Source organism: Hylobates moloch, unplaced genomic scaffold (assembly GCF_009828535.3).
Source record: "Hylobates moloch isolate HMO894 unplaced genomic scaffold, HMol_V3 SCAFFOLD_7, whole genome shotgun sequence".
Classification (NCBI taxonomy): Eukaryota; Metazoa; Chordata; class Mammalia; order Primates; family Hylobatidae; genus Hylobates; species Hylobates moloch.
In genome coordinates this window covers 18,863,101-18,880,306 of record NW_026652282.1, presented here as the reverse complement: position 1 = coordinate 18,880,306, position 17,206 = coordinate 18,863,101, and the positions used below count along the sequence as shown (strand labels likewise).

General features: G+C 44.6%; 1 protein-coding gene across 1 annotated transcript in view; it reads right to left on the bottom strand.

The window, feature by feature from the left end:
- PHEX (phosphate regulating endopeptidase X-linked) overlaps nucleotides 1-6,980 on the bottom strand; it is a 213,056-nt gene extending 206,076 nt beyond the window's left edge. Inside the window, exons 1-2 of the mRNA XM_032757990.2 lie at nucleotides 6,863-6,980; nucleotides 1,428-1,496 (exon numbers count right to left, since the gene is read on the bottom strand). Coding sequence (XP_032613881.1) covers nucleotides 1,428-1,496; nucleotides 6,863-6,980 — 187 coding nt within the window. The remainder of the gene's footprint in view (nucleotides 1-1,427; nucleotides 1,497-6,862) is intronic.
- Nucleotides 6,981-17,206: the final 10,226 nt, after the last annotated feature.

The window sequence follows — 17,206 nt, the reverse complement described above, 5'->3', positions numbered from 1 at the left end:
AGGTTTGTTTTGTTTTGTTTTGTTTTTTTGAGACAGAAGTTCCCTCTGTCACCCAGGCTGGAGTGCAATGGTGCGATCTCAGCTCACTGCAGCCTCCACCTCCTGGGCTCAAGCAATTCTCATGCCTCAGCCTCCCGAGTAACTGAGATTATAGGCATGAGCCACCATGCCCGGCTAATTCCAGCTGCAGGTTTTTCCCAGCAGGCTTAGGTCCAAACTGGACCCTTGAACATTCCCAGGCACTGATAAAGGTATCTAGGTTGATGCACAAAACACTGAAAGAAACTAGTACCGGCTCTGAGCCGAATTCCCTAAACCCGCATATAGTCTCCACACCCTAATGCCCTGACTAAGTAGAACACCCCTTTTCTCTCACTGTCTTGATACACTGCAGCACTTTCAACATAAGTTGCACTAATAAATGCTTTGGACTGACCGGCCGCCCTGGCATTTATTTAGTGCTTCCTTCTTTGGAATCCCAACTGGCCCCATCTCGGGATGGAGTAATCCCTCCTGGGAACTTCCCTGTCGCTGCTTTTGGGGCGACTCCAGCCATGAGTTCGATGGGATAAGACACTGTGGCAAAACTGCAGCCACTTTAAGCACTCATCTTCCCCTGGGATACCCACTGATACACAGCCTGGTCACCTCAAGAGAAGTTTGACTTGCAACGTGTGACAGAAAACAGAGATTCCTAGCCGGGCACAGTGGCTCTCACCTGTAATCCCAGCACTTTGGGAGGCCAAGGCGGGTGGATCACTTGAGGTCAGAAGTTCGAGACCAGCGTGGCCAACATGGTGAAACTCCGTCTCTACTACAAATACAAAAATTAGCCGGGCGTGGTGGTGGGCACCTGTAATCCCAGCTACTAGGGAGGCTGAGGCAGGAGAATCACTTGAGCCCAGGAGGTGGAGGCTGCAGTGAGCTGAGATCGCGCCAGCCTGGGCGACAGAGCAAGACTCCGTCTCAATTTTAAAAAAAGAAAAAAGTGATTCCCACTGACAACGGAAGCATGGATTTATTTACAAAGGAGCCTTGCTTAGAGGCAGGCAAGTCAGGCCCACAGACCAGAAAATACGCAACTGCTTAAGGTAAAGAGGAATCCATAGCCAGTGGAGCCATAGGAAGACCAATGTTCTCTGCCTGTGGGTCTTAAGAGAGGCCATTCAGCCTTCCGAGTCCCTTCCTGATTTCCTCGTAACAATGCTTAGAATACCACAGTTTTTGCAAGGAAAAAGCAAACAGGAAACCTAAGCTCCACTGTTTCACACCAAAACTTGAAAATAAACTTAAAATTTCTTCAAAATTGCATTTCGTACTTGGTAAACCTCAAGCAAACAGAATACTAAAAATACCACCTGTCTTCTCTTCCACTTCCCAAGGTACCATAATTATAACTTGACACAGGATGGAAAACTGTGACTTACCCGCTTCGATGCATTCTGGCTTCAGGCAGTACTCCTGTTTAGCTTGGAGACTTAAGAGACCTTGACTCACTGAAAAAACAGACCAAAATAAATGGCTGACTCGTAGCAGACCACCATCCGGTAAACCACCCTCAGAAACATATGCAAGATATCTGATATCAGTTCATCCTTCTCAGTGTTGACACGGTATTCCAAAACCCAGTTGGTTCAATGTCACGAAACCAGACTGTAGTTGCTAGCTAAAAAACCTTGGTAAGACTCTTGGTTGCTTTGAAACTCAGTGCTCTCGTATGTAAGATAAGTAAGTATAACTAGAGCAGAGCTCCTAAGAGTGTGGTCTCTAGAGCAGCAGCAGCTGCTGCTGCTGCACCTGGAAGCTTGTTAGAAAGCCACTCCAGATCTTGACTCAAAAACCCTGGGGGTGGGGCCCAGCCATCTGTGGTTTAACAAGCCCCCCAGGTGATTCCGATACATGCTCAAATATGAGCACCACTGGGCGAGACACTCTCTAAAGTCGCTTCAGCCTCCAATTATCAGTGGTTTAAGTCTCATACTTTCACTCTATTGGTTATAACTCCATGCCCATGTTCAAGATGGGAAAGTTGAAACTTTTAAACTATGTCATTTGGAGCCAATCAGAGTGGAAATAGAAAGCTAGCATGTTTGGCTTTTAGAGTTCTGGATCTTATCTAAACCATCCATACAGATACGGACCAAAAAAGGGGTAGGGGTAAAGAATATACTGAACATATCTCAATCACCTATTAATAGCAACAGTCATTGTCCGCCTGCCCTGAACCCCACAAACTCTCCGCCCACCAGGCCCAGCTTAGCTACCAGACATTTGCAACTTTGTGGACCAAGCTTCCAGCTGTTTCCTCCCTTCCCCCACTCCAAAAAAAAAAAAAAGTCTGAAATTGAAATAGCTTTTCACCAATGGCTTAATGTCCCCATCTGGCTGGCAACATTATCTAAATAGGTGTCTGCAGAAGTACAGAAGGGTGCCCAATTTGTCAACCCCAGGTAGCACCTGGGCATTAGCAGATGTGAGTTTAAGATTTCAAAAAGCTTTGTAGTAGCTGAGGAAATTCTGGGGAATTCATTCTTGCTGTGCTCTGTGAGCATAAACAATGAATCATTTGGAAATGTGGCCATGGGGAGAGGGATGGTGGGAGGTGAATGGAGACCAAGGCCCTCTGTGGCAGGAAGCTCGGCAGTACCTCTATTTCTGCTAGAGATGGAAGACCTGTAGATTACTAGCCAGTGTGGCGAGTTTTTATTATTTATTAACCCACTCTCTGAATGGAGCCTGCTTTTCCTTTGTTCTTTTCTCTGCTGCCATCCTCCAAACAGCCTCTTTGCATTGTGTTACATTAGAGGTTCAAGAAAACTGCCGACGGAACATCTCAGTTCTTTTTTTTTTTTTTTTTTTCGAGACAAGAGTCTCGCTCTGTCGCCCAGGCTGGAGTGCAGTGGCGTGATCTCGGCTCACTGCAAGCTCCGCCTCCCAGGTTCACGCCATTCTCCTGCCTCGGCCTCCGGACTAGCCGGGACTACAGGCGCCCGCCACCACGCCCAGATAATTTTTTTGTATTTTTTAGTGGAGACGGGGTTTCACCGTGTTAGCCAGGATGGTCTCGATCTCCCGACCTCGTGATCTGCCCGCCTCGGCCTCCCAAAGTGCTGGGATTACGGGTGTGAGCCACTGCGCCTGGCCCATCTCAGTCCTGTTTTTAAGAAAATAAGTTTCTTAGCAAAAAGGTGTGTTTTGATTTCTGTATAAAGCAAAAAAAAAAAAAAAAGTTAGGTAAAAAAATATATATGGGCGGCATAAAGATTAGTGTGCAATATTCTAATATGCCTGGGTGGTAGAACCTCAGGGGGAATTTTCCCCATCAGTCAATTTTTATATGTTGACCTAATGTTCTTTAGTGAGCATGTGTTCTTTTATATAATGCAAAAATAAGCTTTATTGTAAATAATATTTTTATAATTCTGGACAATACCTTCTTGATCCTAGCCTTATTTTAAAAAACAAAAGAGCTAATAAAATCGTTAAAGACTTATTCCTTTCATGAGAAATAATTCTTGACCCAAAACCTCAAAGGAAGAAGAAGTAAAATCAGGTATCTTTATCTAACGATGAGTAGAAGGAAGGTTTTAAATATAACTAATTACGCCAGGCGCGGTGGCTCAGGCCTGTAATCCCAGCACTTTGGGTGGCCGAGGTGGGCGGATCACCTGAGGTCAGGAATTCGAGACCAGCCTGGCCAACATGGTGAAACCCCGTCTCTACTAAAAATACAAAAATTAGCTGGGCGTGGTGGTGCGTGCCTGTAATCCCAGCTACTCAGGAGGCTGAGGCAGGATAATTGCTTGAACCCAGGAGGAGGAGGTTGTAGTGAGCCAAGATCGCACCACTGCACTCCAGCCTGGGTGACAGAGTGAGATTCCGTCTCAAAAAAATATATATATATGTACGTGTGTGTGTGTGTGTGTGTGTGTGTGTGTGTGTGTGTGTATAATTAATTAATTGGGACACTGACAGACCCAGCCCCTCAAGGAAGAGCATTATCTCCATGGATGGGTTATTTTAAAATCCTCCAAATAAATGAGGATCAACAAGCCCAGATAATGTGAAGGTGTAAGTGAATGAAATAGAGACAATAAAGAAAATATTTTTAATATAAAAATTAAGATGTTACTTTTGAATGGTTAGGAGCTTTAAAAAATACACGTAAATAGCAGTTTGGTTTCTCATTGTAGATTTCTCTATAACCAGAGGAAATGCCCTTAGGATGCCGTGGAGTCATCCACAGATCAAGAGCATAAGAATGGCCAGAAAGCAGGCGTCAGCAAACTATGGCCCGTAGGCCAAATCCATTGCCTGTTTCTGTACAGCCCATGAGCTATGAATGGCTTTTACATTTTTTTCATGGTTGGGAAAAAGAAAAAGAAAAATAATATTTCATGACATATGAAAAGTATATAAAATTCCAATTTCAGTGTCTAGAAATCAGATTTTCTTGGCACACAGCCATGCCCATTTGTGTACATATTGTCTATGGATGCTTTTGTGCAACAACAACAGAATTGAGTAGTTGCAAGAGGCCGTATGGCCCACAGAGCCAAAAATATTTACTATCTGGCTCTTGGCAGAAAAAGTTTGCCGGCCAGTGCATCTGAGAAACAGATTGTGGGGAGGAAAGAGAGGGGAAGGAGAAGAAGAAAGGACACTTGAAAATAAATAAACTGGTTACAGGCATATATGTTTTCCATTCTGGTGCTCTGTAGCTTCTCTGAAGCCACTGCAAGGCCACTGGCAATCACTCTTACTGTAGAAGCACTAAGGTTTCGAGGAGAGATTATCCCAGGGCCTCAGATACAAAGATGAGGTAAGAAGGGATGCTAGAAATTGCAGGCATGTAAGTGAACGTGGACAGGCAGAGAAATATACCGCAAAGTCAACCGGGAAGCCCCTTGAAGAGAAGACGACCCTAACTAGAATATTGTCATGAAGAGCATTGCCAGGCAGGTCCCTGGAGCTTTTCAGACAAGCACTTTGCCTGGGTGCAGAGGGGAGGTGGGTGGCAGAGTTGAGGAGAGGGACGGGGACAGGGAGTAAGGGGCTGATTCTAAAATAGTGCAGAAATATTTGACAAAAAGAAATGTCCCTGAATGTATACATCCAAATAGATGTGGTCACCTGAAGCAATGCTTCTCAAACCTGCCTTTGCAAACAGTCCCCTGGGGGTCTTGTGAAAATGCAGATTGTGAATCAGCGGGTCTGGGGTGCAGCTCAAGCTCCCCAGTGATGCTAATTCTGCTGGTCCACAGACCCCATTTTGAGAAGCAAAGTTGTAGAGGCCACAGCCTTAGTTTGCCCTTATTCTCTAACATCATTTGAGCTCCTCTTAGAGAGTCAAGGTGAGAGCCAGGTTATTGGGCACGCTGGAAAGTTCGCTTTCATATTTTATGCAGGCCTCCTTATCCATAATAGTAGTGTCTGGCTTGATGAATTTTACTTTGCTCTAAAAACATCAGCACTATTTCCTAAGAATAATTTTCTCTGAAAGAACAAAGATTTGCTGCCATGGAGAATCTTTCAACGGATATGCCACAGCCTCAGGATGTAATCATAAAAGTAGAGTTTTGTAAAAGTTTCGTGCAGTGGTAATACCATTAAAAAGAGTACATATTTTTACATAAACAATAATTATTGAGATTTTTAAGTTTGGGAGCATTTGCAAAACCTAACCTTGCAGTCACGTTCCACATAGCACGTAGTCTTTTGGCATGCCCATAGAATTTTTCCTCTCGTTTAGAATTTCAGCAGAGGACACTTGTCTAAACCCTAAGTGCTGAGAAATCTCACAAGAGTCTTCAAGAGCCACAGATTCAGTTGCAGGAGTCGGGAGATTTCGCTTTATCAGAAAGCAATAAACCCATCTAATTTCCTAAATCTTCAGCCACAGAAAACATGGAAAGATGGTTTGCTCATTTTAGCAGAGTTTTCAACCACACAACCCTAACTCTTTTAAAGTTTAATTACTGGTTTACCCCTGCCAAAATAAACACGGCCTCCTGTAGGTTTGCTACATTTCAAACTGCACCTAGAATCTCCTTGTTCCTACGTAACGTTCAAGCTAATGAAGTATTACGGGTTGTATGAGAAAAATTAAAATGGTAATAGTCAAGGGTTCAGAAAGCCTAGAATTTTAGAAAATCCCTCACTCCTTTCCAAGATATTTGATTCTTTTTCATAGGAATACACTTCTATCATCCTATATACTCTCTGGGTACATCATTCTCACCAAGAGTCATTAAGATAACTGAATCACAATATCTTTCAAATCTTGGGGGAAAAACCTCTGTTTTCCTTCATATTAATTTGTAAATCAAATTGCATCTCACCAGAGTCACTGGATAAGAAAGGAATTGAAGAATATCATTAAAAGCACACTTTAAAGGACTGATTTGTGTTTTGTGAATTAAATTTCATGATTCGTTCAAGCAAACAATAATAAAAGTCAAGCGGAAAGACACTCCAGCATGGTTTTCATCACAATGTAAAGTCTTTCCTCAAAATATAAATGAAACTATGTGACTATGAATTCACAAACACTCATTTTGCTAAATGTACCACATAAAAATTTTTCCACCCAATGCAACAGAATCAGCCAGCCACTCGAAGCCACTTACACCCACTTTGCCTTCTGGACTATACATTTTGTACTTGGGTGTATTTATTTATTTAGGCTCCTTAAAAAAAGCCTTCTTTGTCATTTGCATATTTGATAGAAACTAAAGATGCACCACCTACGAACACAGGCAAACAGCCCTATACCTGTGTTATGACAAGTTTTGCTACAATAAAGCACAAGGAAACTTCTCGACACACACCCAGTTCCCCCGGCCTCCTGCACTCCACTTACCTAGAAAGAGGATCGTGCCGAGAACTAGGGTGCCACCGACAAACACGACCAGGGCAATTCGAGTGCCTCTGTTGGCCTTCTTTCCAGTCTCCAGGCTGCTCCCTGTTTCTGCTTCCATCAGAAGGGCCGTAGAGAGCACACGAGAAGAAAGTCACTTTTCGTGGTTTGGTGGCTGGTCTCAAGAGCGAGGTGTTGACATCCAAGGCTCTCTTGCTCTTCTACTAATGGACAGCTTAAGAAACTCGCGTCAGGAAATCTCCCCTCACCACCCTTTCTCAAATAATTCTTCACAAATGAAAATTATAAAAACCAAAATATTGGTTGCCTTGGCTTTCCCCCTGACTAGACAAAACAAACAGTGTTGCTTTATCTTGGTGCTCTCCCTCAGCAAAGTCCCTCTCAACCGATTGTTTGGCAGGCTCTTCTCTCAAGCGTTCCGAGTATACATGTTTTACTATGTTGCTGAACAGATGTTTTAGCTATTTAAATGTATAGTCACTTGGGGAGGAAAAAAACAATTGTTTTATCAAAACTGGATTCTCGTGAAACTCCCCCAAATCATGATAAGTTAGGTGGCCAGGATTCACCGGATCCACTTCAAGATCTCAATTAATCATGTAATTCTGTTGCAAGAATCATTCTGCTTGCCTGAATTGTCTTCATCAAAGATATTCTTTCAGTGTGTGAGTCCCTTTTTAAAGCCTTCTAAGAGTTCCTAGGATATCCTGGAGCATTTTATTTTAGGAACTTTGTGTATGATAGCATGTGCCAAAAATCAGTCATAGTCCAGTGCAGTGCAAAGTAGCAATTAAGACAACCTACAGAGGCTGATGGTTTGAACTGGAACTTTTTCTTAAAGGAAGGAGAAAAAGCACTTCCTCTTTGTGGTACTAAGAATTGTACAAAAAAAAAACCCCCACAAAAAAACACAAGTGTGTGAATTAAGTTTATTAGCAACTACAAAAGATATGATGAAAAATTTTTTCCTTGCGTGTTTTTGATGAAAAGTGCACCATGTGTTTTGTCTGCCACTCCTACTGAGGCAGCCATTCATTAGGATGTTTTTGTGTTTACATAAAGTGTCCACTTCAGCAGATTCCCCAGGATGAATTCAAAGGCAATTGGTTTCAGGCTGGGCGTGGTGGCCCACGCCTGTAATCCCAGCACTTTGGGAGGCTGAGGCAGGGGGATCGCTTGAGACCAGGAGTTCGAGACCAGCCTGGACAACAAGGCGAAACCTTGTTTGTACTAAAAACACAAAAATTAGCCGGGCATGTTGGTGAGCACCTGTAGTCCCAGCTACTCAGGAGGCAGAGGTAGGAGAATCGCTTGAGCCTGGGAGGTGGAGGTTGCAGTGAGCCAGACTGCGCCACTGCACTCCAGCCTGGGTGACAGAGAGAGAGACCCTGTCTCAAAAATAAACAAACAAAAAACAAAGGCAGTTGACTCCACTGGAAAGACTGATGAATGACTGGGTCTTTGATTTTTTTGATTATGATAATGATTTAAACGATAACAATGTGCTTTCTTCATGGGGAAGGGCAACTGATATTCCAATGCTACCATTGAAATGATATAGATTTTATTATCCAAAGATATAGACATCATTAACTCACAACACAATTACTACCTACCTGCTTTTGTTTTGCTGGAGGTCATAGGGCAGTGGGAGTGGGGGTAGAGAATTCAACTATATCCAGAAACCAGTAGAGCAATTATCTCAATGCAAAACTTGTGCACATGGCTTTAGAGGTGACACAGGAGCTCAGCAGGTGCTGATGAGCTCAGTATAACATGGCCACACATTCATGGTCCTGTCTGGCTTGTCTTGGTCAGGGCTTAAGCCCTTAGCATGGGATTCTCTCAGGTTGTGGGGCTTATTCCATAACATACCTTACTTTCTGCTCATTTCATGTTGCGCCAAAGTCAGGGGGTCATAAGCCTTTGTCCAAGTTATGACATCATGGTGTGTTGTAGTTATCCTGTGCTCATTGGCTGTTGACGTTATTTTGTTGCTGTTATTCCATAACACACCCTAGCAGGCCTTTGGCCCCTAGTATGGGATTCTCCCAAGAGTTTTTGGACTTGACTCTAGAACACATCTTAGACCATGAGTTCCACAAGGTCAGGAACCATGTTCAATGTTGCAGCTCCAACATCGACATTTCCTGGCCCTTCACAGTGAAAAGGAGAAATGAGAGCAATAAAAATCATACAAGTTAGCCCTAGCCACTTACTCTTAAAAACCAGCTTCAGCCGGGCGCAGTGGCTCACGCCTGTAATCCCAGTACTTTGGGAGGCCAAGGCGGGGGGATCACGAGGTCAGGAGTTCGAGACCAGCCTGGCCAACATGGTGAAACCCTGTCTCTACTAAAAATACAAAAAATAGCCGGGCGTGGTAGCAGGCGCCTGTAATCCCAGCTACTCAGGAGGTTGAGGCAGGAGAATTGCTTGAACCCAGGAGGTGGGTTGCAGCGAGCTGAGATCATGCCACCGAACTCCAGTCTGGGAGGCAGAGCAAGACTGTCTCGAAAAAAACAAAAACAACAAAAACAAAAACAAAACAAAAAACCAACTTCAGGGCCAGAAGTGGTGGCTCACACCTGTAATCCCAACACTTTGGGAGGCTGAGGTGGGCAGATCACTCTAAGTCAGGAGTTCGAGATCAGCCTGGCCAATGTGGCGAAACCCTGTCTCTACTAAAAATACAAAAATTAGCCAGGCGTGGTGGCGCGTGACTGTAATCTCAGCTACTCGGGGAAGCTGAGGCACAAAAATCGCTTGGACCCAGGAAGTAGAGGTTGCAGTGAGCTGAGATTGAGCCACTGCACTCCAGCCTGGGTGACAGAATGAAACTGTGCCTCAAAAAAACCAAAAGGCCAAGGTGGGTGGATCACCTGAGGTCAGGAGTTCGAGATCAGCCTGGCCAACATGGTGAAACCCCGACTCTACTAAAGGTACAAAAATGAGCCGGACATGGTGGCGGATGCCTGTAATGCCAGTTACTCGGGAGGCTGAGGCAGGAGAATCGCTGGAACCCGGGAGGCAGAGGTTGCAGTGAGCTGAGATCGCAGTACTGCACTCCAGCCTGGGCAACAGAGTGAGACCCCATCTCAAAACAACAACAACCACAACAAACAAACAACCAGCTTCAGCTTCAGGAACCTCACATGCTAATGTCTGCGGGGGGAGGAAGGGTGTCATCTTTCAAGGCCCTAATTATTCCTTCTCAATGCTCAGCTAACAATGATACTTCATATAGGCATAGCACATTCACTTTAAATTCATACTTGATAGCATACTTTCATACTTAATCTACATACTTGATAGCAAAGGTATTTTAACTCTGTTTTACAAATAAGTACACTGAGACCAAGGAATGGCCTCAGGTGGCATGGGAAAAGCACAAATGGATAGATGGGGGATGGGATCATTGCCACACACGGCATGCCTGCTGCTTGACAAAGCTTCCTGTGCACAGCAAGAGGACAGTCATCCAAGCACGACACCAAGACTCACTTCTTTCCTCTTTCCTTCCTCCTCCCAATCTCCTCACAACTTTCAGTGTCCCCACTGACACTGAATAGTGGCTGTGAGTTCCTAGCTGGAGTAGCCTCCACCTGCCTTGAACTTGCAATTCCCCCAGAGGTGAGGGCAATTTGGGGATTCCCTGAAGTTATACCTACCCATCACTTACCGACAGAAATTCATTCCTGAACGGTCAACTGCTGAGTGAAAAGCCATTAAACCAAAAAACTACTTTCATTAACTGTAATAGGAAAATTATGATGCATTCTATCCCAAACTAAGATATGCAAACACAGATAGAAAAATGTATTCATTTAACTTAATTGTAAATTTAAAAATAACTGAAAGACTGCCATTGGATTGTTTGTAACACTAAGGATAAATGCTTGAGGGGATGGATACCACATTCACCGCGATGTGATTATTTCACATTGCATGCCTGTATCGAAACATCTCATGTACCCACAAATATATACACCTAATATGTATCCACAAATATATACACCTAATATGTACCCACGAAAATTAAAAATTAAAATAAGTAATTTTAAAATGTATTACTTGAACAATGAAAACAAGTCTATAAAAGTAATATGGAACTGTCAAAATATTGAAAATAAACATAGTTTGTGTTAAGTAATGTAATGAAGGTTTCTTTTATTCACCAAAGGAATAAAGGAAAACTTGAGAGTGGCGGGATTGATGGAGGAAAGGATGTGGGAGAATCATTCATTACAAGGTACATCGTTCATTCTGTGCCATTTTCTGCATTAATTTTTCAACCTTTTAGGAGATGATGATTATCTTGCCCTCAAAATAAACCACACTTAAAGTAGCACGGAAAAGAAAAGAAAAGAAAAGAAACCCTTTAGGGCAAAATAAAGAAGTTCAAAGCACAGGGCAATAATAGGTGCTCAGAGGACTAAAGCAGGGGTCTGCAAACAAGAGTATATGGGCCAAATTTGGCCCACTGCCTGTTTTTGTAAATAAAGCTTTTCTTATTTTTCAACTTTTTTTTTGAGACAGCGTCTCGCTCTGTTGCCCAGGCTGGAGTGCAGTGGCGCAATCTTGGCTCACTGCAACCTCCATCTCCTGGGTTCAAGCGATTCTCCTGCCTCATCCTCTCGAATAGCTGGGACTACAGGCGGTGCGCCACCAGGTCCAGCTAATTCTTGTATTTTTAGTAGAGATGGGTTTTTGCCATGTTCCTCAAGCCTGGTCTCGAACTCCTGGGCTCAAGTGATCCACCCATCTCGGCCTCTCAAAGTGCTGGGATTACAGATGTGAACCATCTCATGCCTGGCCTGTAAATAAAGTTTTATTGGAACAAGGTCACACCTATTTGTTTGTAGATTGTGCATAGTTGCTTTCATGCTGCAAGAGCAAAGTTAAGTAGTTTTGCAACAGAGACATTTTAGCCTTTGAAGCTTAAAATATTTACTCTCTGGCTCTTGACAGGAAAAGTTTAGCAACTTCTGCACTAAAGAGTAGTAAAAGATGCTACCTCTAGCCGGGAGCAGTGGCTCATGCCTGTAATCCCAGCACTTTGGGAGGCCAGGGTGGGCGGATCACGAGGTCAGGAGATCAAGACCAGGGTGAAACCCCGTCTCTACTAAAAATACAAACATTAGCCAGGTGTGGTGGCCCGTGCCTGTAGTCCCAGCTACTCGGGAGGCTGAGGCAGGAGAATCCCTTGAACCTGAGAGACGGAAGTTGCAGTGAGCTGAGATTACGCCACTGCACTCCAGCCTGGCAACAGAGTAAGACTGACAAAAAAAAAAAAAAAAATGCTACCTCTTCACCCCATCTACATGGCATACAAAATAAAATGTTTATCCACACTTGACCTGTAAGTCAAAATTGTTCCATTCGAGATTCTTTGAACAGAAACTGTTGTGTCAGGGAAACTGGTGAATGTGTCTTTGCCTGAAACTGTAATATTGAAACTATGATTTCAATATTACGATTTAGCATACGATTTAGTGTGTTTGGGAGTGAGAAGTCATTATTCTGGAAAAAAAAGGGGAGGGGGCGTTATTCTAAACATTTTTACAACTATTCTAGAGCTGTGAAAATTAGTTCATTGAAAAGTCATTATGCAAGGTAAGTCTGTTAATAGTCTGCTCTACACCCACCCAATTATTTCAATTAAGAACATTCAGGACTACCTTGGACATTCACTGGATCAATCAATGAATCGACAGAAGTTTCTTGAGCATTTCTCAGGTGCCTAGCCCTGTGCAAACCCTTATGAAGCAAGACCAAGAATCCATGCCGGAGGTTCTGGACTGGTCAACTGGATGCAGGGATGAAAATACTGTATAGGAAACCCAACTTGGCCACATGACCCTAAAGCACGCAGGCCTGACCATAAGGGCAGTCAGCGCCCAGAGAAGCAGAAATCCCAGAGCGGTAGATTCATTGGGAAGACTTCCAGAAGGAGTGCTTGCGAGAATGGGCAGCTTGCAGGACAAGAGGAAGGCTTCCAGATGGACCGAGCCCCACCCCAAGAAGGGACTTGCCTGGGCATTTACTGCTCTCCCTGCAGGACTCACAGGTACAATGATTTATCTGAGGTAACGGAATCCAGCAACAACGGCCCAAGCTGCTAACTGGCCGGGATGACAGCTGAAGCCGTCTTTATGCTAGACATGAGTGCATCTGGTCATTATTTGGATGTGCAGGGTCCTCTGTTTCAAGCAGTAAAATCCCATGTGGGCCATAATTTTAGTGAGAAAGAAGGAAGTGATTCAAATTCTGAAAATGTTTTCATCCATCCATTGGAAGGAGGAGGAAGGAGGGAAGAGGGAAGGGAGGAGAGGGAGAGAAGAGCTATTAAAATAAATAGTGAAAGCTCAGATCTGGGGATTGTGGTGGGCTCTGTTCCTTATTGGCAGGTCCTTCAGACTGGAGGAGTTCAAATCCCAGGCCTTTCACTAATGAGATACATTACTTACATTGTATCTGATCCTTTTAAACATCTTCCTTAGGTAGGTGTTCTTATCACCTTTTACAGATAAGGAAACTGAAGTTTGAAGCTATTAAGTGATTTGCCGAAGGTCACAGGGCCAGTATTTGTCTTAAGGCCAGAATGGTTTCAAATTCCAACCTCTTGTCTCTCTGCTGTGGTTCTTGATAAGTTTGCTTATCGGGTAATTAGTGAAGGTAGGTGTAGCATCTCAAAGTGACACTTGAGCAGAGGCAAAGTGATAAACTATGCTTCCTTTAATTCTCTTGTTTAAAAGAGTAATTATCAGGCTTTATTTCCTTAACAGGAACAGCAGCCATCATTTAATTTGGGAGGGGGGACATTTTTCAGTTGAGGAACAAAAATAGCAATACATGAACTATCTCTTGATGTGTTGCTAGTAACTGAACATTAGGAAGGATATATACATCTGAGAGGCTATCTATCCATGTGCTGTACTTGTTCATTTCTGAGCCTTAAAGGGGATTTTATCCATTGATTTTTCTCACCTCCTTTCCACATAGCTACTATTTCCTCAGTGCCTGCTCACTTTATGTGTATTATCATCAGTCCTTAGAGCAGTCCTACAATATAGGAATCTTTTGCAGATAAGGACACTGGAGCCAGCTGAGGATAAGTAATATTCCGAAGGTCACGTGATGGGTAAATGACAGAGCCCAGTTGGAACTCAAATCGATGTGGCTCCTGTGTTGAAATGTACTTGGAATTTGTTTTAATCTGGTATGGTTAAGATAACAAACATGGAGACAGCCCTTGAAAAGGGTTTATTACTCACAGTTTGGAAGATGAGAGGGCACGCTGATATGGACAGGAGACAGGGAAATACTGGGTAGAAGAGGGCGGTTCCCTGGCAAAGGCCCCACCCTCAAGCATAAAGACCAGAGGCCCTAATGAGGACAGGCATTTCTGTTTTCACGCCCAAAAAGTTGCCTTTTGATCCACCACAACCCCTACCCTGGCCCCATATAAACCCTGAACCCCAAGCTCCAGAAGAGAACCCCAAGCAAAGAGAGGAGGAGGCGAGCAGACCAGCAGACCAGTGTCGGCAGAACGATGCAGCAGAGAGAGAAGAGGAGGGACTTCTGGACGCCAAGGGGAGTTCGGCCAGGGGCAGTCAAAGAAGAGTCTGGTTGCTAGGCACCCCGACTCCAGGGGAAGACCACCTTCCCACTCCATCCCCCCTTCTGGCTCCCCATCCATTTCGCTGAGAGCCACCTCTACCTCTCAGTAAAACCCTGCACTCATCCTTCAAGCCCACGTGTGACCCGATTCTTTTGGGACACTGGGCAAGAGCTTGGGATACAGAAGGCTGTCACACTCGCCCCCTGCCCTTGTGATAAGGCAGAGGGTCCATTGAGCTGATTAACACACAAGCCATCTGCAGATGGCAAAGCTAAAGGAGCACACTGTAAGACATGCCCACTTGGGCTTCGGGAGTCACAAACACCCACCCATAGATGCTGCCATGGGGCCAGAGCCCAAAAGTGCTCACCCCGGTTCCTGCACCTGCTCATCTGCATGCTCCCCTGCCCGTAAGGGGTCTGAGCTGCGGGGGGCAACCAAACAGGCGAGCCACACCCCTGTCTCATATCCTGCGAGGGAAATCAGGGAACTCTCCCATTTCAAAGACTTGCCACACAGGGCCATATGTGGGAGCATCAAGGAGCAGAAGGAGCAAGGGAAACCATAGGCACTTTATTGTGGTTTTCAAAGAAAGGAATGGGCAAGGCAGGGTAAGCGGCTGAGCAGATTTAGGATTGGGTGGATAGCATGAATAATTTCAGCAGGCTCTGGTCTCTAGAGGTGGTCTCTAGCGCTCTCGTACCTAGCCCTGGGATGATTTAGGGTGGAAAGGTAGGGGTATAGTGTCCTCGACTGCAGGAGTCTGGTAAAAGGAAGTGGGGGGTATATGAACGTGGATTGGTTGATTTGCATATCAAAGGCATGCTCACAGGCAAGTCAGTTACTATCTCTAGGAATTAGCTAACCCTGGGAGGGACAGACCTTCCCTGGGTCTGCAAGGCACCAAGACGTCAACACATCATAAAATATAGAAAATAAAAAACATGATTGATACAGCTCCCAAACTCACAATATTAATACCTTTTCCAAAGCACTCCACTGCATAACAATTTTAAAATGAAATAACTATTCATCCAACTAGTGTCTACTTGCTGTATCCTCAAACTGGTCACACTCACCTTACTCCTTGGTTAGACTATTGACCTATAGAAGTTTGTATGCCCTTGATTAATAACAACCAATTGTTCAAGGATGGCTTACCTAGATGTTTATGAGGACAAGGGGCTTAGAGAAGTGGGTCTCAAATTTGAGTGGGCCCCAGAATCTCCCGGAGGGCTGGTTAAAACACAGATTGTGGCCAGGCATGGTGGCTCACACCTGTAATCCTAGCACTTTGGGAGGCCGAGGCAGGTAGATGGCTTGAGACCAAGAGTTTGAGACCAGCCTAAGCAACATGATGAAGCCCCATCTCTACAAAAAATACAAAAACTAGCTGGGTGTGGTGGTGAGCTCCTGTAGTCCCAGCTACTCAGGAAGCTGAGGGGGGTGGATTGCCTGAGCCCGGGAGGTCGAGGCTGCAGTGAGCCTTGATTCTGCCACTGCACTCCAGCCTGGGTGACAGAATGAGACCCTATCTCAAAATTAAACTAAATTAAAAAACAGATTGCTAGGCTCCATCCCTAGAGTTTCTGATTCTGTAGGTCTGAGATGAGCTGAAATTTAAATTTCTTTTTATTTTTTATTATTTTTTGAGACGGAGTCTCACTCTGTCACCCAGGCTGGAGTGCAGTGCCACAATCTCGGCTCACTGCAACCTCTGCCTCCTGGGTTCAAGCGATTCTCTTGCCTCAGCCTCCTGAGTAGCTGTGATTACAGGCGCCCACCATCACGTCCGGGTAATTTTTGTATTTTTAGGAGAGACGGGGTTTCACCATGTTGGCCAGGTTGGTCTTGAACTCCTGACCTCAGGTGATCACCTGCCTCGGCCTCTCAAAGTGCTGGGATTACAGGCATGAGCCACTGCACCCGGCCTGAAATTTTAATTTCTAACCAGCTCTTGGGAGATGCTCATGCTGCTAGTCTGGGGACCACATTTTGAGAACCACTGGTGTAGGGCAACCATTAAATCTCTGCAATGTGGTAAAGTGGACTGAAGAACCAACAAAACTAAACATTAAACTTATGTAGTGAAAACAGTGATGCCATTCAAAATATTTAACAACCACCATAGCATGGCACTGACCAGGGGATTGGGGCCAGTTTCAGTGGCCCCTACTGTACTATCTTAGTTGCTGGATCTGCAGGGTTCTAGGAGAGGGGGTGGATTGGATGAGGCTGCAGGGGGCCCAGAGGGGCAGCCATCCATAACTAGTAAGGAGATATTTCACTATTTCACAACAGCAGCAGCCACACTGGTATGAACCAACTGAATTGCAGTCCTGAGTCAAATTTCAAATGGATTTTGATGTTCTTAAAATCCTTCAGTGGCTGCTGTCAGTTTTTAGGAAAATGTAAAAATACTTCACATTGAGTTCCTGCATGACTGAGCCCACGCAATCCTCCAGGCTCACCTGTGCACGGCTTCTCAATTTACACCCTACACACCAGTCATTCTAAACCCCTTCAAGTTCTCAAATGCACTAAACTTTACCCAGCTTTTTGCGCTTTGAAAACATTTCTCGGCCGGGCACGGTGGCTCACACCTGTAATCCCAGCACTTTGGGAGGCCGAGGCGGGCAGATCACAAGGTCAGGAGATCGAGACCATCCTGGCTAACACAGCGAAACCCCGCCTCTACTAAAAAT